The sequence below is a fragment of the Microchirus variegatus genome, assembly GCF_963457635.1.
Source record: "Microchirus variegatus genome assembly, chromosome: 15".
In the NCBI taxonomy this organism is placed as follows: Eukaryota; Metazoa; Chordata; class Actinopteri; order Pleuronectiformes; family Soleidae; genus Microchirus; species Microchirus variegatus.
The window spans coordinates 147,501-168,414 of NC_139816.1; the positions used below are offsets into that span (position 1 = coordinate 147,501).

A 20,914-nucleotide genomic window follows, 5' to 3' on the forward strand; every position below is an offset into this window, starting at 1 on the left:
CTGTTATTACTGTGATCTGTTGTTACTACTGTGATCTGTTGTTATTACTGTGATCTGTTGTTATTAGTGTGATCTGTTATTACTGTGATCTGTTGTTATGACTGTGATGATCTGTTGTTATGACTGTGATCTGTTGTTATTACTGTGATCTATTGTTAAAAAAAAAGCACAACAGTCTATTTTTAGAAGATAATGACTTCAGATGAAACCACCTCTGAGTTATTTTATTATCTTTATTTCTTGATTATCTTTATTATCTTTATCTAAATGATCTGTATTGTCTTTATTATCTGACAGTTTTAATCTCTTGTTAATAACTCTCAGATAATCCCACTCACATTTCTGACTAAAGTCACATTTAGATTTTGAACAAAGAGAGAATGTCAGAGTAATAATCCTGTGGTTTAAGTGTCAGATTACTAAACCTGTTCTTCTGTCTGGAGACATGGGTGGGTCTCATCATCATCATCATCATCATCATCATTATTATGGTCTGGATCACTGTTGTATAAAAACACATCTGATGTGTGTGTGTGTGGTTTGACCTGCTGCCAACAACCAAACCGTTCTCCTCATCAAAGATGACAACAACAACTCACTGTGTGTGTGTGTGTGTGTGTGTGTGTGTGTGTGTGTGTGTGTGTGTGTGTGTGTGTGTTCTTGTACTTGCGGCATACTGAGGACCAGTGAGGGTTTTTAACCAACAAAGTGAGGTCATTTTTACGGAGTGAGGACATTTTGGCCGGTCCTCACGTTGTTTTCATTGAAATCACTTCCTTAGGTTGCTACAACATGCTTTAATCAACTTTTATGTCAAATTTTGGACAATTTTTTTTTCTTCAAATTTTGGTCGACATAGTATAGTATGATGTTTTTGTCAAATGTTTTTTTTCAAATTTTGGGTAAAAAAAAAACATTTTTAAATTTTGGGTAAACATTTTTTTTCAAATTTTGGTCGACATAGTATAGTATGACGTTTTTGTCAATTTTGGACCAAAAATTTTGGGGACATTTTTTTTTTTTTTTGGACGACAGTATAGTATGACATTTTTGTCAAGTTTTGGTCAAATTTTTTTTTTTTTTATTTTGGTCGACAGAGTATGATGTTTTTGTCAAATATTGGACCAAAAATTACAACAACAACAAAAAAGTTTTCCAGCCCTTTTTGCTCTGGGGCTCCACCTGCAGACATTTTATGGTACTGCCACCAGTAGTCCTTTGTAGATGTCATTCATTAAGTGGATATTTGTAATTGTGTTGATTTATAAAGTGGAAATGCTGGTCCTCAGTATGCAGCAAGTACAAGAATGTGTGTGTGTGTGTGTGTGTTCTTACCTCACAGCTCTGCCAGCGGTTGGGGATGTTTGGCCGGAGCTTCTGCTCACAGACGACCTTCCTCATCTCCTCCACTGAAGGATCTGACTGAACCAGGTCATAGTAGGGCAGCTGGTAGTCCTCATGGATACCTGACACACAGTCAAACAACATTCATGGCTTTATTCCTCTGTGCAGACACTGATTCCACACCGATTCCACACCGATTCCACACCGATTCCACTCATACAGCCCTCACCTCCCATAGAACAGCGGCTGGCGATCTCCCAGAAGACCAGACCCATGGCGTAGATGTCGGCTCGCTTAAAAGACTCAAAGTGTTTCATATTTATGGAGTCGTCCAGGACTTCTGGAGCCATGTACCTGACAGCACACATGATAGAGGGTTAGTACTCTCTATGCATACTGTATATGTACACATATACTGTATATATATATATAAAGTTATATTATGTTTATGGAGTCGTCCTGGACTTCTGGAGCCATGTACCTGACAGCACACATGACAGTGGGTTAGTCATCTCTATGCATACTGTATATATACATATATAATGTATACATATATACATATATATACCGTATATATATATATACATATATAATGTATACATATATACATATATGTATACACGTATATATATACACATGACCAAACTGCTGCTGCTTCAGTTGAATCCAGACAAACATCATGAGCTCAGTATGAACCTCAGTGACGTTCTCTATGTTCTACACACACAGTCTGTCTGTGAATGAAGAGAACGGCAGAACATAATAATAATAAGAGTGCAGACATGTTCCACAGGTGTCTGAACTTATATGAGAATATACATGCTATAAATAATGAGAGCAGCTTTAACAGCGTTAAAGATACGTGTCCTGCTTCCTTCCAGATCTTAATCTGTGCCTTCATAATCTCAATCTGCGCAGATGAACATAGATGACACACATTAGTTTTCCTGTTCTAATCTCACAGACGAGTGAACTGATGCAAAGGTATGAGCAGTAAGTGGTGATGGATCTGTGGCTCGTAACCATGGTAACCTGGAGATCTTTGTTCATCCTCAAACATCAGCTCAGTCTGATGGACCAACACAAACAGAGCATTTCATCACAGCTCAATACATCTGACTACAGAGCAGTGAAGTACACTTATATGTACTTATGTACTTCTACATGTACTTATATAACAGTCTGTCAGGTCTCAGCTCCACCTCAGTGACCTCAGTGACCTCTGGTAACCACTGAGGAGCTGAGCAGGAGGTCAGGATTCACAATCCTATTTTAATTTGTATTCGCCTCAGTCTGTACTGCTATGGTCGCAGTAATAATCTGTAATAATCTTGAGACCTTATCCTTCTCCAAAGTATATATATATAGATGGATTTATACTCATTTGAATGGTTCTTCTTTATTTTCATGACTATTTCCATTGTAGATTCTCTATGAATGAACACGTGGAATGAAATTATAATCAAATCTAATAAAAATAAAGCTCTGATCGGAGAGGAACCAGATTAATGTATGATGGTGTATCTCCATCTCTGCAGAACCTAAAGAACCTACAGATTAATGTATGATGGTGTATCTCCATCTCTGCAGAACCTAAAGAACCTACAGAAGAGTGTATGTTCTGCTGCTGTTTCTTGAAGCCTGACTTTAGACTCACAGATGATTAATCTGAAGTGAAATCCAGATCACCTGGATCACGTCCTCAGAGGATCAACTCAAACTCAACTTACCTTTTAGTCCCCACTCTGTGGTTCGGGGCGATGTCGATGGTGTCTGTGGCAGAGTCGTGACGGACGGCTAGACCCAGGTCAGCGATACAGCAGGTCCCGTTCTTCTTCACCAGGATGTTCTTGGACTTCAGGTCTCTGTGGGCGATCGCTGGTTTACCTGAGAGGCAGCATTACAACACTCTTTTAGAAACAGACACACATTACAACACTCTTTTAGAAACAGACACACATTACAACACTCTTTTAGAAACAGACACACATTACAACACTCTTTTAGAAACAGACACACATTAAAACACTCTTTTAGAAACAGACACACATTAAAACACTCTTTTAGAAACAGACACACATTAAAACACTCTTTTAGAAACAGACACACATTAAAACACTCTTTTAGAAACAGACACACATTAAAACACTCTTTTAGAAACAGACACACATTAAAACACTCTTTTAGAAACAGACACACATTAAAACACTCTTTTAGAAACAGACACACATTAAAACACTCTTTTAGAAACAGACACATGGTTTAAAAACACTGAAGAGAGGCCTCACAATCACTGGGAGACAAACATTAAAACACTCTTTTAATATAAATATGATGATAATCTGACCCAATAATAATGATGATAATCTGACCTTGTGTGCCCACGATCTCCATGTGCAGATGGGCCAGTCCACTGGCCGTGGACAGAGACAGTTTGATCATCCCCTCCACAGTCACAGTGTAACGGTTCAGATAATCAAAGAGAGATCCATGTTCATGATAATCTGACACCAACCACAGCTGAGTCCACGTCCCGTTATCTACAGAGAGAGAGAGAGACTTGACTTTGTTCTTCATCACTGATGATCCATCACTAATCCTCCTCCTCCTCCTCCTCCTCCTCCTCCTCCTCCTCACCTTTGTTGTCAGCAGCGATGAAGCCCAGGATGTTCTCATGTCTCAGCATCACGGTCTGATAGATCTCAGCCTCTCTGAACCAGGAGCGTTCCTCCCGAGACGAGAAGATCTTGACGGCCACCTCCTCACCGCGCCACTTCCCCCTCCACACCTCCCCAAAACGGCCTTTACCGATGCTCTCCTGGAGGATGATGGTCCTGGCGATGGTCCTCTGCACCAGCAGGGGCAGACCTGAGGGAAGAAGGTGAAAGGACAATGATGATGAAGAAGAGCAGCATTTCCTTTGTAGATTGATGGATCCAGACTGTGGTGAAGGAGGACATGAGGACAGAAGAGGACACAAACCTGATCCAGATCCAGAGGTGGTCATATCATAGATGAGGTCCTTCAGCGTGGTTCCCACGGTGATGAAGGGATGATCCATGGACGGATCCTCTTCATTGGGCACTCTGTGGTGGTGATGGTGGTGGGCCCCGGCCCCCCCGGCCCCCAGGCCCCTGTGACTGTGGCAAACATAGAAGGCCACAACAAGAAGAAGACAGAGGACACACACAGGGCCTGCAATCACTGCTGCAAGGGCCACGGGGCCCAGAGGAGAGGGCTTCGTGGTGGGGACTGGGACACAGAGAGAGAGAGGGATTAACACAGATTAGACAGATTACATCTGACCTGTGAGAGCATATCACACTCTCAGATTAACATGTGATCCTTACAATCTCAGATTATGTGTGTGTGTGGGGGTGTGTGTGTCTGTGTGTGTCCTCACCAGGGATGACGATGTTAGGCTCTTTGTTGCAGTAATCCGTGGTGCAGCACATGGGATAAATGCTGGTGTCGTCTTTGACCGACGGAGCGCAGATGAACGGTCGATCTCGTGGGATCAGCTCATAGTCGTGGATGCACTGACGCTGCTCTGTGATTGGTCGACTGCTCAGTTTACGGATCGCCACGAAACACACGCCGTCCGTGGTGCAGCTGGAGTTAGCACTGCAGCGGTCACAGTAACACTGGAGGGCTGGAGGACAGAGGACAGAAGGACAGGACAGAAGGATAGAGGACAGAGGGACAGAGGACAGAGGACAGAGGACAGAAGGACAACAGGTTACAACTGAGGCTCTACTGGCTGTTTCTGCAAATGTCATCAGATCAAAAATTAATGTCAATGTCACATCGATCTCTGAGAGACAAGAGAGTTTTTAGAGTTTTCAGAGCTCACAGAGTTTTCAGAGATCAGAGAGTTTTCAGAGATCACAGAGTTTTCAGAGATCAGAGAGTTTTCAGAGATCAGAGTTTTCAGAGATCAGAGTTTTCAGAGATCAGAGTTTTCAGAGGAAATATGCTGAATGCTAAAATTGATCAGTTTGGAGTTTAATTTCAAGAATGTAAACGTATTCACTTTAAGAAAAGAGAGTAAAATACAGATCATCTTCAAAGTACTTTGAAGTACCATTATTGATTGAGTTTACGATCCATAATGAAAACATCATTAGTATTCTCAGAAGTCACATGTATTTGTGTCTCTCTTTAAGCTTTAGCATCTATTTATCCTCAGACGATTGATTTAGTCTTAATCCTTTTAAAGAGAAAAAGACATTGTTACGTCGTCTCTTCACAGATGAAATGACTCAGGCGTCTTTAGTGTTTCTTTACTCTTTTTATCTGGAGTACGTTTCTATAGCCGACTGCGTTTACTTTGGTACATTTCCATCACTGCAGTTCTTCAGTTTGTCTCACTGTTGATTTAGTAACGTTTAAAGCTTTAAATGACCTTGTGTCTGCATCACTGAGATCAGTCAATAACATTATAATTATTTAAATCTCTTCTTCTTTACACCTCTGTCTTCTCCCTCATTTTTATTTCACCCTAACCTGCTGAGGCAGATTATCATATCATTATCATATCATTATCATATCAGCTCATGGTGAGATCTGTTTCTTTATTTCTCTCTGTCTTACTGAGGAGAATATAGGAGTAAAGTGTGTGTGTGTTTGTGTGTGTGTGTGTGTGTGTGTGTGTGTGTGTGTGTGTGTGTGTGTGTGTGTGTGTGTGTGTGTGTGTGTGTGTGTGTGTGTGTCACATTCCCAAACACAGCTGGAGAGAACATGGCTGACATAACAAACAGACTGTCTGAAACACATAAATCATCTACGATGTCGTCAGCAGGTCAGGTCAGTTGCCATGGTTACTGTTAGTTAGTTGTTAGCAGGAGGAGCTAACGTGTAGCTGTGCTAACACTGTCAATCCTCCATTATATCGTCGAGATCTCTTAAAAACATGGACCTCAACATCATCTGTGAAATAACATTCAGGTATGATGATGAGTCACTGTGAGGACATGTGAGGACACCTGAGGACACCTGAGGACATGTGAGGACATGTGAGGACATGTGAGTAAAAAATAGGGTAAATCTCTGCAGTTACAAGCTCTATGTGAATTATCTTGGTATCAAAATGAAGATAACACTTGTGAGATTCCACCAGAGGTGTAAGTTTCACTGTAGATGCCACTGTGTCAGAGTAAATGTACATGGAACACAGCATAACTGAAGGATTTTTTTCTCTTGCCTAAAAAAAAATTGCATTTTAAAGCAAACATCACCTTTAAAATCTGCAGTAGGAGCTTAAAAACACATGGAGGTCATGTAACAACATGTGGACATGAGCTGTGCAAAGTCTGATGCTACTGAAGTGAAGCAGAGTGAAATTACAGAGGTTTTAGTAAAGAGATGTCTGGGTGTTCTCACTTTTGGCTCAGCTTGGCACCATCTGTGCCATTTGAGATTTCTTAGGTACCAAATTGTTTAAAAACCCATTTAATTTTATTTATACGTCACTACAGATCTAAAAAGAACTTGTTTTGAAAAAAAAAAAAAGTATAATAACTTGGTATGATAAATGGATGCTCCCTGTGCGTAATAACAACTCTGTGACTCTGCAGCGTCTTCAGTTACTCAGCGCCATAGCTCTGGCTTATCTTGGTCAATTAGGGTGATTGACAGCTCGTTTTAAACCTCTAAACCAATAGAATCAGACCCCAATCTCCAAATGTGTGTGAATCACTTCATTAGCGAGTCAAAAGGACATAAATGCATATGACGCATTTGGGCGGACATTCGCCCTTCTCTAATCAGAACGATCTAATGTCGCTCTGTAATGATCAATCACACCGGGATTTGTCCCCAAAGCATGTTGGGAAGTGTAGTTCTTCATTAGAAGTGGTTTTGTTCTGGTGGAAATAACTTGTTTTGATAAACAGTAAAGGTAAGACAATATTTCTGGTTGTATTTCTTGAAAGTCAGTTGTTGTTTTGCTCTTATTTTGGGGCTGGATCCGTGAATCTTGGTCGTAGAGTGATAACAATGGTATCGCTGGAATCTGTAGATTCTCTGTTTCTGTGGGTATGCAGCATGTCTGTGTTTGTTAAAGTTAGATATGGTTTTATGACGCTTTTATCGCTGCGTCTGACGCTGCCCTGAACGGTCAAGTAATGTTGGTTTGGCTGTCTCAGGCTCCAGGATCTAGAGCGATCAACTTTTTATTGAGCAAGCATTGATTTTGCGTGACACAGTCTCAATTTGCAGGACGCATGAATTGGGATTCAAGCGTTGTGCGCGCACGCGCTACAGGTGGTCACTCTATCAAGAACACAATGTATACACACAATCACACTATGTGATAAATATGAATGAACTTGTGATCATTTCTGTTTCCCTGAGTTCTTATAAAGATCAGTTCAGAGTGTCTTTAATCACCTGAGACCACTGAGGAGGAGGAAGAGGAGGGGGAGCAGGAGGAGGAGGAGGAAGAGGAGGAGCAGGAGGAAGAGGAAGAGGAGGAAGAGGAGGAGGAAGTCTACTTCTACAGTCTACTACATTCAGCCCAGAGGCTTCAGAACAGTAGCTGAGCTCTTATGGAATCTTATGCTACGAGTAAACTAGGTCACTCTGTCTCGGTGTGTGTGTGTGTGTGTCTGTGTGTGTCCTCTCGTTCCTCTTGTCCTCGCCTCCCACACACACACACACACACACACACACACACACACACACCACGGTCTGCAGCTCAGTTACACTTCAGTTAGACTTTATGCATGAATGCACAGTTTAAAGCAACACAGACCTTACAAGTCCTGAATAATTAACTGTGTGCGTGTGTAATATGAGCCGTGCTGCTGCAGCTGCAACATCAACAACATCAATTATAAAGAAGTAAAGTAAATGTCAGTGAAAGTCTTTCAGTGGACAAGGACGAGGAGAAGGAGGAAGAGGAGAAGGAGGAGGAAGAGGAGGAGGCCATCATGCGTCTGGAATTCATGGAATTGTCTGGAATTCCAGACCAGACAGCTCAGACAGGGAGGTGAGTAAATAACAACATGCAACTGTGTGTGTGTGTGTGTGTGTGTGTGTGTGTGTGTGTGTGTGTGTGTGTGTTCTCAGGAGGAGGAGGAGGATAGATTATGAGAGGTCAGACAGTAACAGACAAAATAAAAGCCAGCTGACTGTCTGCTATGACTCAACATCAGATCATTGAGACACACACACACACACACACACACACACACACACACACACACACACACACACACACACACACACACACACACACACACACACACACACACACACACACACACACACACACACACACACACACACACACACACACACAGTAGTCTGCTCCCAAGGCTTTGGCCCGTTTTCTCTATGAAGATGTGAACATGAACCAGTGATCAACAGTTTTATATAATAAAAACATGAAACATCACAGTGAGGGAATCACTTCACCATCAATACATCACAGGTCTAGCGCCATCAAGAGGATCAGTCAATGTCCAACACACTCATCCATGCACTACCATCTTATTAGAGTAACAGCAGAGTCAGCAGTTAGACACTGAACATGTGCTCCTCCTCCTCTGTGTGCTCTCTACAATAACCTCCCCCACTGTCACCTCCTCTGACCCTTTTATTGTCACCCCCTCTGACCCCTCCCTCTGCTGACCCCCCCCCCCCTCTGACCCCTCCCCCTCTGACCCCTCCCTCTGCTGACCCCTCCCCCTCTGACCCCTCCCTCCTCTGAAGGTAAAGGTGGAGGTAGAGTTCATGTCACAGCTTTGTTTCCATGTGATAAATCCAGATTTAAAGAGCTGTTTAAACTCATAAATGTATTAAAATAATCATCGATATGTTAAAAAAACAAAAGTCAAATAAAAAAACGACAGTGCATAATATCACAGGTTTAAAAACCTGTCCCATAATCTGTAGATTAACAGCTGAGCTGGCTTAGCATGGAATGTTGTTATGATTTTCAGACTGCACAGATGCATGATGGGAACTATTGGCTGTCCTCACATGACCCTTCCCCAGCTGTGTCTTCATCACAGAGACGCTCAGCCTCAGAATTTAAAGATCAATAATTCACCGTTCATCAAAGATGAATACTTAAATATACTTAATGTAAATGAATAAAACAACACAACGTATGTGTTTAAATACACACACCACCATCATAAAGACACACACCACCATAATAGACACACACCACCCTCATAAAGACACACACACCACTATAATAAAGACACACCACTATAATAAAGACACACACCACACAGATCACTTCTTATTCTCTGATTTCCTGCAAACGTATCAGTTCTAAATGTCTAAATATTCATGGTCTGTGAGCTGAACGCTGTCCTCACTGCTCAGGGTCAGAGGTCAAAGGTCAGAGGTGAAACATTGTTTCACAGTTCATGTCCATGATGAACAGAAGCTCTTATTTTCATAATCCATGACTCAGTGCTTCACAGGAGCTGCAGAGTAACACTCACAAGTCTTAATCTGCACGACCTTGACAGAAGAAGAAGAAGAAGAAGAAGAAGAAGAAGAAGAACACAATAACGTGTCCAGGTCCTTGACAGCAAAGGTCTCTGTGATAACTTTCACTCTGCTGTTTGTGGAATGCTCCATTTTGTTTCTGCTCAACTTAACCTCTTCCTCTCTGATGCTCTGCTGCTGCTTCTTCACTCACAGTGAGCACATACAGCACATGGAACGCTCCAGTGTCACCACATGGTTTACTCCATCATCATCTCTGCACCAGAGCATGACACTGATGTCACATCACATGCATCCTCTCCATCAGCTGTGACATCAAACAGCTGCAGAGCTGCTGTCACATCATCACAGAGGGTTTCTCTCTACATCTGTATACCTGAGCTGCTCCTCCTAATGGTTAACCTACATCCTCCTCCTCCTCCTCCTCCTCCTCCTCCTCCTCCTCCTCCTCCTCCTCCAAGGTCCTTCTCTCTGCAGCAGCAAAGATAAACAGCTTCTTATTCGAGCTGCAGCAATAACACGTCACTGCAACAGGAAGCACTGAGGAGTCCAGGATATAGAATGTGATAGAATATTAATTAATAGTTAAAACTAACTAACAGATAACGTTTGTTTGAAATGACCAGAAGATTTTCACTAGACGATGATTTACTTCTCAAAACTTTGCTGCTTCTCTGAAATCACTGCTGTGCAAACGTGTCATGTTCTATGTGAGTTGTTGTTGTTGTTGTTGTTGTTGTTCGTCATCAAAGGATGTTCATGTTCATGAAGACCACGTAGACGTCACCACCAAAACAACTCTTAGTGTGGTTCATCGATGGAGATATCACTGATGATCATAGACTAAACTGTACTTTACAGCTCATAAACAAGAGATTTGTGTTGTTATTATTATCACGTTTAGACATGACCCAGGGTCACTGGTTGGACAATAAAGAAGTTTGGTGTGAACTGTATATGTACTGATTTTAAAATGAAAACAGAAAAGTGCAGAAGTTTCCATACGTCATGGCCCCAACCACCCTACAACCACCCTACAACCACCCTACATCACCCTACATTCACCCAACAACCACCCTACATCCACCCAACAACCACCCTACATCCACCCAACAACCACCCTACATCCACCCAACAACCACCCTACATCCACCCAACAACCACCCTACAACCACCCCACAACCACCCTACATCCACCCCACATCCACCCCACAACCACCCCACATCCACCCAACAACCACGCAACAACCACCCAACAATTACCCTACATCCACTCTACAACCACCCTACAACCATCCAACAACCACCCTACAACCATCCAACAACCACCCTAAAACCACCCTACAACCACCCTACAACCACCCTGCCCCCACCCAGGCAGCCTGGTCCATTGTGTCCAGCTCTTTGTCTCCACAGATGTGTTCTCTGACCAGCCAGTCTTAGATGAACCTCCTCCTGTTCCTCCTCCACCTCCTCCTCCTCCTGCTCCTGCTCCTGCTCCTGCTCCTCCTGCTCAGATCAAGGGTTTGACCTTGCAGGTTGAGTCTGGAGCTGAAAGCTAACTGTGGCTAACCCTCACAGTCATGACAGCGTCCATGTATCAGTGATCAGTGGTCAGAAACAATAGAGAATGGAGATGTTTTATGCTGTTTAAACATCATCATTGTCAAGCAGCTGCCTGCACTGTCACATTTTACCCATGATGCAACCTGTCTGAGAAAGAACTACTGATGAGGAGGAAGCTTTTTGTTCGTGCCAAACAAAGAGGACGGATTGGATGGATGTGAGAGGGCTGGGGGTGAACATCTGTCTCTGCTGCTGCTATTATAGATATGTAGATGCTTGAACTAAAGGTCACTAAAGGTCACTAGAGGTCACAGATGCAGCTGCTCCGACCCAAACACATGGCTCACAGAACCAGTGGTAAGTTCTACATCTCCTTAGAATCAGCTAAAATCAGCTCTCGTTACTCTTTGTTTAAACTGCTCACTCTGGAACACCAAAGGCCCGAGCACAGCAGGTGGACCGGCTCACTAACAGGTTTTTCATATATATTGAGTGTAAAAAAACAACATACATAGAAATATCATAAATCAGCATCAGATCGTTAGCTTATTAATCCACAATATTAATAAGGGCAGTCAGTAAACGTGGAACGAGGCCATGAATCTCCTCGTTTGATTGTACTAAATAAATCATCACTGAAGTCAAATCCATGAAATAGATTTGTTTGTGATTATGAAAACATTAGCACTAGCGTTAGCACCATGTGTTGCACGGTATTAACATAGATTTCAAATCAAAATATCTCCCGTTTAAAAATGAAGCGTTAGCCGTTAGCGGTCATGACATCACAGTCCACATCCAAGGTGACATCACATCAAAGGAGCAGCAACTTTCCATTCAAATCCATTCACTCAGTCATTGATTTAAATAATCCCAGAATGAGAGGAAATGTCGTCAAGAATGCAGGTACGTTAGCTTCTGCATTAGCTTAGCCTAGCTCCCCGTCGGCTAAAACCATGCTAGGAGAATTCATTAGTGTTGTTTAGAACTCTTGGTTTTGCACTGTGCTAACATGAATTGCTAATTTTAGGGATCTTTGTTAAAGTGCTATGAAATAAATGTATATTGTGCATTTATCCCGAGGCCAGAGAGGGAGGAGCCAAAAGACAACAAACGTGAATATGAAGTGATCTCAACAGAGATTCAGGCAACAAGATTCTGTAAAGGTGTGGTCATTAGGGGGCGTGTCTTATACGGAAATAAACAAGTTATCAATGCAGTGAAAAGGCTGGTTTGTCTCCATATTATTGTCAGGAAAAGAATGAAATATGAGCGTGGAAATGAATAAATGTATGTGTGTAATGATGTCTTACAGAAAGCCATTAGTCTTGCTACTAAAGCCACACAAGAAGACAGGGCCAAGAACTATGAGGAGGCTCTGCGCCTTTATCAGATCGCTGTGGAAAACTTCCTTCATGTCATCAAATGTGAGTCCTCAACTACCTTCGTCGACGAGAACATGTAACATGTACCCGCGCTACACCTGTACACCCATGCTACACCTGTACACCCATGCTACACCTGTACACCCGTGCTACACCTGCAGACCCGCGCTACACCTGGACACCCGCGCTACACCTGTGCTCATGTGCGCCCTCTGCTGGTCATGTCATCCTCAGATGAAACCCACAGAGACAAGGCCAAAGGCAGCATACGAGCCAAATGTACTCAGTACCTGGACCGAGCCGAGAAGCTGAAAGAATATCTGAGGATTAAAGACCAGACCAAGAAGAAGCCCATGAAGGTGGCCCAGAGCAACGAAAAGTATGTAGATGTGTGTGTGTTTGTCTTCTTCTTCTTCTTTCTTCTTCTTCTTCATGCGTCTGTTTGTGTCGCAGGAACAACAACAACAGCGACAGTGAGGGAGAAAACCAAGATAAGAAACTCCAGGGGCAACTTATGGGTGAGTGAATGAGCAGGAATTCATCATCACTTTTTAAGGGTTAGAGGTTGAGCCTTGTTTTTAAAGTGGAATAGTGTGATTTTAAACGTAAATAAAGCAAAAAGAACAAAGGTCCAGTCCTACACCAAACCTACACACATTCATTCATTCATGTGTTACAGCTTTGCAGGAAACCGCTGGTCCAATAGTGAAGACACAATGGAAATGAAGTCCAAATCAAAATGTTTGACTGAAACAAACCTGACAAGAATACTTTGTTCATGCTCTCTTTTTAAATTCTGCAGCCAGCTTAAAAAAAAATGTTTTACAACTGAGGAGAAAATAAATAATAAAAATAGGTCTGTTATTAATAGGATTTTTCCATGGCAGATAATAAGAATCTGATGAATTATGAATGTGTATCAAATGTTAAATAATAAAGAGATAAAGCTAAGAGTTCGGTCATTTCATGTCTGTCTTTTACTACATTACTAAAGTGTACGGGTGGTTTTAAGGTGGTCAGGAACATAATGATGTTGTTCCTGTGTGAGCAGACGCCATCGTCATGGAGAAGCCCAACATCAGGTGGAACGATGTCGCTGGTCTGGAGGGCGCTAAGGAAGCCCTGAAGGAAGCCGTCATCCTGCCAATCAAATTCCCTCATCTATTCACAGGTATATGGTCATCTGTGGAATAATTCTACTGCATTGATGATGGTTGTATGATGGTTGTATGATGGGTTTTCAGGCAAACGGACTCCATGGAGAGGCATCTTACTGTTCGGTCCTCCAGGAACAGGGAAGTCGTACCTGGCTAAGGCCGTGGCCACAGAGGCCAACAACTCCACCTTCTTCTCCGTCTCTTCCTCGGACCTCATGTCCAAGTGGCTTGGAGAGAGCGAGAAGTACGATCATCATCATCATCTTCTGTCTCTGCTCTCCATAGAAGTCACAGTGAAGTGATAATAGCACTGGATCACTCTGTGAAAACGGCTCTTCTTAATATGAAGTAGTGAGCGTGGTCTGCGTCATGTTGACGTCTTTGTGTCATGTGGTCTTTCAGGCTGGTGAAGAGTCTGTTTGACCTGGCTCGCCAACACAAACCCTCCATCATCTTCATCGACGAGGTGGACTCACTGTGTGGCTCCAGGAACGAGAACGAGAGCGAAGCTGCTCGTCGCATCAAGACAGAGTTCCTGGTCCAGATGCAGGGTGAGCCAGTGATGGTCAGACTGGTGCACAGCTAACAATGTACACAACAACATATACGTATATATATATATACACATGTATACTGTACGACCACAGCTCTACTCTGTAGAGGAGGTGGACTCCCTGAAAGGACCCTGAGAGGACACTGTTGACAGACTGCTCTCTGGTTCTTTAGGTGTGGGAAACGACAGTGATGGTGTCTTAGTGCTGGGAGCCACCAACATCCCCTGGGTGCTCGATGCTGCCATACGCAGAAGGTCAGAGGTCACTGTGACACTGCACCACGTTGTTATTCACCGTTATTTCAAGGTCTTCTGGGATGGATTTGACATCCATGCGATGATTAAAGGATTGTCGCCTCACTAACATCGTGTTTGACAAAACTACTTCTGTTTCTTTAATGATACGAACATTAGCCCTTATCAACAGCAAAGGCACAAAATGAGTCCTGTGTGTGTCTGTGTGTGTTATCATTACGGTCTGGTCACTGGACTTGTTGTACGACAGGTTTGAGAAGCGAATCTACATCCCTCTGCCAGAAGAGTCGGCTCGGGCTCAGATGTTCCGTCTTCACCTGGGAAACACCCCTCACAGTCTGAGTCAAGCTAACCTGGCGCAGCTAGCCCACAACACAGACGGATACTCAGGAGCCGACATTAGCATCATCGTCAGGGACGCTCTGATGCAGCCGGTCAGGAAGGTTCAATCTGCTACTCACTTCAAAAAGGTTCATCAATGACACCATCTGCTCTTAGAGCTCTTTGTTGACTCTTTTTACAGTGAAAGACCTTAAAATAATCCCATTTCACTTAAATGTTCTTTGACAGATTCAGGGTCCGTCCCACAGCAACAGCCAGGTGATGGTGGACGACCTCTTGACCCCGTGTTCCCCCGGTGAACCTGAAGCCATAGAAATGACCTGGATTGATGTGCCGAGTGATAAGCTGCTGGAGCCCATCGTGTGCATGGTGAGGTTTTCTAAAGGTTGTGTGGTCACATGAGGTCTGAGGTTCCACCCACGTATCAAGACCCTAAGACTCAGCAGGAAACTCAAGGAAACTCTTCACAGCTGAATGATTTAACTGAAGAGATCTGTCTCTTCTTTACAGTCAGACATGCTGCGATCTCTGTCCACGACTCGGCCCACGGTCAGAAGTGAAGACCTGCTGAAGATCCAGAACTTCACAGAAGACTTTGGGATGGAGGGCTAAAGGAGATCAAAGATCTAAGAGGATCAAACCCCGTCCACCGCTGCACCACCACGTCCATGAGGATTTCTCTCTGACTGAAGACAAAGGTTGTGAAGGATGGAAACATTTAAAAGGACAAAAAAAAGAATTTGTCCTGTGTATTTAAGGTAAATGTATATACGTCATGTGATAAGAGTACTGTGATGTTGTTCTTCACTGTGTCACATTCCAGCATCCAAGAGCCAATAAAATGAGTTGACTCCAATGACATAATGATATTTATTTAATCCACTCTGCATTTACACAGCAGTCGCTCACTAACTAACATGAGGAGTGAATAAGAACAGGTTCAGGATCAGATCATGGAGGCCACAGAGGGCAGTGGTGTTTCAGAAGCTGTGGTCATTACACACTGATCTGGAAACAGCTAAACATTGCAGTGACCTCACAGACGAACTAAAGCATGACGTTCACTGTGAAATGAGACAATGATGAGGAATGATGTGTGACGATGCTTCACTTCAGGCTTTTGTATCGTGGCTGATGTTTCTAACCCTAACTTCTCTACAGAGAAACTCTTACAAAGACAATTCAGCTTCTTTCAGAGCTGCACTCAAGTCTGGACATTGTCCTGAAGTGAAGATAAATCTGGACGATATCCAGATCATAATAACTTCAGTTTTCTGGATGTTTGTGCCTTCATGATGAAGATCGGTCAAACACACTGAATTCACTGAAAAGACTTTGAAGTGAATTCTTTTGTGGTGAGAAATCTGTGAAGTGAGGTCAGATCACAGCGATGGAAATCATCTCTAATCATTGTTCTAATTAATCACATCTTCATCATGCAGTCGTATGGTGTTAGGAACTCTCTCTGTGTTCATATCCCACTGATGACCAACCAAACAAACTACCATAAATAATATATATATCTCATAAATAAATGAAAACAGCAACATTTCTGAGATGAGTTAGAACTTTGTTTATCGTCCACATCTCAATGATGCAGCAACACACACACACACACACACACACACACACACACACACACACACACACACCATAAATCACTGAGTGTCTTGGCTTGTGCTAAATTCTGCAGTGACTGTGCATTCAGAGGCTATAGTGTGTGTGTGTGTGTGTGTGTGTGTGTGTGTGTGTGTGTGTGTGTGTGTGTGTGTGTGTGTGTGTGTGTGTGTGTGTGTGTGTGTGTGTGGAGTCACCTCATGCATACAAATACTACAATACTACCTCCAACAAGTCTTCTTCAGAACACCAAAGAAACCTCTGTATCCACATCTATCACAACCAGTGAAACTCTATGGCTCCTCCTACAACCACATCTATGGCTCCTCCTACAACCACATCCGTGGCTCCTCCTACAACCACATCTGTGGCTCCTCCTCATACGTGTTCCTCAGTGACAGTGGATCAGTATCTCAGACAATCACAGGTCTAACTCAGCAGCTCTTCTTGTAAACATGCCACCATTTTGACTCCAGTTGTCTGAATGAGCCAAAGAAGAGAACATCGTCCATGCAGCGTACTACAACAACAACAACAACAACAACAACAACAACAAGCTCAGCCTCACTGAGGTGTAACTTCCTCCTCAAACCAACACAGAATCATCATCAGTAGAGCTTGTCATTCTCAGGCTAACAGGCTAACAGGCTAACAGGCTAACTGGCTAACAGGCTAACTGGCTAACAGGCTAACAGGCACAGCTACATCCTCTCACATTAGTCGTGGTCTCATGGACCAGGACAACAGGAGTCCAGGCTCAGCTCCACATGCCTGACATTCCTTCACTGATCCAAGCGACAGCAACAAAACACAACGTGGAAAAACACAACGCTCAACAAGTGTTTTCACAGAAACACTGAAGATAGAAGAGCATGTGCTGTTTGACTGATGATGATGATGATGACTGTAAAAAAGAGGAAGCTCCAACAGCTCCATGATCTACAGCCTCATGACTGAGTCAAAGCAGATCAATATGAACTGTTTCTTTTTCAAATATGACTTGATTTAAATAAATAAATAAATAAAGACCAGAGACACAATAAACATCAATGTTTGGGTAAATATTTAAAAAGATTTATCAAAGACAAACCATCTGATCATAAGTGGATTATTGTAAAAGAACGTGGTTAACATCACTGATGTTTTATTATATTATTATATATTGTTTAATATTATTCTAACATGTTGTGCACACACATTCAAAACTAAACACTCAGACGTTCACCGACTCATCCACTGTGTGTGTGTGTGTGTGTGTGTGTGTGTGTGTGTGTGTGTGTGTGTGTGTGTGTGTGTGTGTGTGTGTGTGTGCTGACAAAGCATTTATCTGTGCACAAACTACTGCACACAAACAAGAGCCATTTACCTACAACACAGAGATTAGGATTAGGAACCAGAGGGAGAATCAGCAGAGACAGAGAGGAAGAGGAAGAGGAAGAGGAGATCCACAGCAACACCTTATTTAACCTGCTGATGGGGTTGTATGAGTACAACGTGTGTGTGTGTGTGTGCAGCAGCAGGGGTGTGGTGCTGCTGCACACACTCTGAACACACAGAATGTTATTATTCTGGATTATTCACATGAACAGGTCAGATTATCCACATCCATCATCTATCAGGTCCTTTTGTGATGTTAATGTCATGTGTGTGAGCGTGGACTCATGTCATGATAATCCTGCTCACGGACAAAGAAAAGACGGAGCGTGTCCTCGAGTCTGTATATCAATGTGATCACAGCACCGGGCTGCACCTACACACACACACACATATATATAAACCTATATAAATGTATATATTCTGTAAACACACACACACACACCAGGCTTCTGCGTGTGCTGCGTGAACAGCTCATCCATTCATGATGAAGCCGTCTTTACCCTCGCTCGCTCTTTACACACAAAGGAATGTCGCACAAAGGAAAAAGTCTGCAAGTCAACGGCAACACACACGCACGCACACACGCACACACACACACACCTTATCAAGACACAGTCTCACACTGACAGAGGAACAAAGGAAATCAGCAGATTCACCACAAATAAAACGGAATAAAAACAGAGGAAGGACGAGCAGCAGCAGCATCATGAGCAGCAGCAGCAGCATCATGAGCAGCAGCAGCAGCATCATGAGCAGCATCATGAGCAGCAGCAGCATCATGAGCAGCAGCAGCATCATGAGCAGCAGCATCATCATAAGCAGCAGCAGCAGCATCATGAGCAGCAGCAGCATCATAAGCAGCAGCATCATCATGAGCAGCAGCAGCAGCATCATAAGCAGCAGCAGCATCATGAGCAGCAGCATCATGATCAGCAGCATCATAAGCAGCAGCAGCATCATCATGAGCAGCAGCATCATAAGCAGCAGCAGCATCATGAGCAGCAGCATCATAAGCAGCAGCAGCATCATGAGCAGCAGCATCATAAGCAGCAGCAGCATCATGAGCAGCAGCATCATAAGCAGCAGCAGCATCATGAGCAGCAGCATCATAAGCAGCAGCAGCGGTCATTCACAGCTCAGTTAAAGCCCATTTGAGATTCGTCTTCTTCACATGATTCACTGTCACTAACCACAGTGATGTTTCCGTCTCACAGGTCTTTATTTTAACACTTTATTATTATTATGTTAATTTTAACACTTTATAATTATTGTATTTATTTTAACACTTTATTTTTATATTCCATGACAGAATAATCCACATCCATCCATCGCTCTAACACAGTGTGTTTATTTCAACACTTATAAAACTATATGAACAAATAGAAAGTGAGTAGAAATACAAATGTTTACAAGTATAAACATTAGTGCTGCAGTGAAACACGTTCATGTAAATGTAAATAAACACAATAATAATATAGTTTTTGTATAGACGTTAACTTAACACACTAATAAGTTGAATCGTTATAGTTTGAACTCCTTTTAATTTCTCTGTACATATTCTAATTATATGTTAAATTAAATTATTAAATTATATTATAATTAAATGTTCCATGTTGTAACGTATGTTACATTGAATTTCTTTGATTTCTCTGATATTATTAAACGTACATTTATCTCAGGTCAATCTCACTGTGTCAGAAGTTAACTCTAATGTATGTGAAGCTTGAATCTTCACTTCAAATATATAAATATATCTATATATATAGATATATTTATATATTTATATATCTGTTTCCTAAATGTTTGAATATCTAATAAACTCATAAATGATGTCACGTCTCATCATGGATGCACTTCTTCAACCTCAGTGAAAATCACAGCAGTGTAAATAAAGGCTTTTTCTACATTTATACTTTTATTTATCAAACTTTTCCATCTTCAACAATGAAAAACACTTTTAAATAAACCAGGTTAAACCAGGTTAGTGAAGTTTCTAAGTGTGTTTTCTGTGAATATTAAAATAATAAGTTGACCTGAGTTGACTGAGAGTTAACATGCACTGCTGAGTCACACACACACACACACACACACACACACACACACACACACACACACACACACACACACACACACACACACACACACACACACACACACAGAGGAAGCTAAAGGCTAACTGTGGTCATTCTGTTTGACAATCATCATCATCATCATCATCATCTTCATCATAACGGAACACTGGAACAACAGCGTCCGCAAACACAGACCGAGCCCCGAACCTTAACGAACCTTAACCAACCAAAACGAACCCTGACGAACCTTAACGAACCCTGAACCAGGTCCGGTCCTCGGGTCAAAGACCAGACTCTGGAGCTAAAGACAAACATTCACTCGGATCTTTCGAACTTAGTGTCAGACAAAGTGAGTCTGTGTCCCCGGAGCTCAGAGCCGAACCCCGGCGTGGAAACCTCTGCTGTGACCGTGGATCACAGAGTCTCCTCCGGTTGATCCTCTGGAGGATCCACGGTGACTTTAGCGCTCACTGCTGCTCTTTTCCCCCCAGACAATAAACATTCCTGAGGCAGCAGCAGCGACGGGCTGTCCGCCGACCCTGCGCCATCTTAGACTCACTCTGCTCGTTCCGCTTCTTCAACAAAGAGCTTTTTCTGACGGAAGTGAGCGAACAACGACACGGAAACTTTGACAAACACGAGCCCGGAACACAGCTCCACTCCACGGCGTCCGTAACGAGCACTTACCGCTGTTTTCCTGTATCCTAGTTCCGAGGAGAAGGACGACACCGAGGCGGAGGAACGCGTCCATCGTGGCTCCGGACCAGACTGACACGG

General features: G+C 42.8%; 2 protein-coding genes across 2 annotated transcripts in view; one reads left to right on the top strand and one right to left on the bottom strand.

The window, feature by feature from the left end:
- The window catches only part of tgfbr1b (transforming growth factor, beta receptor 1 b), a 22,690-nt gene extending 1,776 nt beyond the window's left edge, over nt 1–20,914 (bottom strand). Inside the window, exons 1-8 of the mRNA XM_083901389.1 lie at nt 20,825–20,914; nt 4,748–4,996; nt 4,327–4,596; nt 3,982–4,212; nt 3,717–3,884; nt 3,075–3,231; nt 1,574–1,698; nt 1,336–1,466 (exon numbers count right to left, since the gene is read on the bottom strand). Coding sequence (XP_083757515.1) covers nt 1,336–1,466; nt 1,574–1,698; nt 3,075–3,231; nt 3,717–3,884; nt 3,982–4,212; nt 4,327–4,596; nt 4,748–4,996; nt 20,825–20,888 — 1,395 coding nt within the window. The 5' untranslated portion in view covers nt 20,889–20,914. The remainder of the gene's footprint in view (nt 1–1,335; nt 1,467–1,573; nt 1,699–3,074; nt 3,232–3,716; nt 3,885–3,981; nt 4,213–4,326; nt 4,597–4,747; nt 4,997–20,824) is intronic.
- LOC310937648 (vacuolar protein sorting-associated protein 4A-like) lies at nt 12,280–15,683 on the top strand (the record flags this gene model as incomplete). The annotated part of the gene is made up of 11 exons (XM_083901959.1): nt 12,280–12,285; nt 12,695–12,806; nt 12,999–13,143; nt 13,218–13,282; nt 13,816–13,935; nt 14,009–14,165; nt 14,324–14,472; nt 14,648–14,729; nt 14,980–15,199; nt 15,300–15,440; nt 15,582–15,683. 11 exons carry the CDS (start codon nt 12,280–12,282, stop codon nt 15,681–15,683), a joined length of 1,299 nt encoding a protein of 432 aa, XP_083758085.1.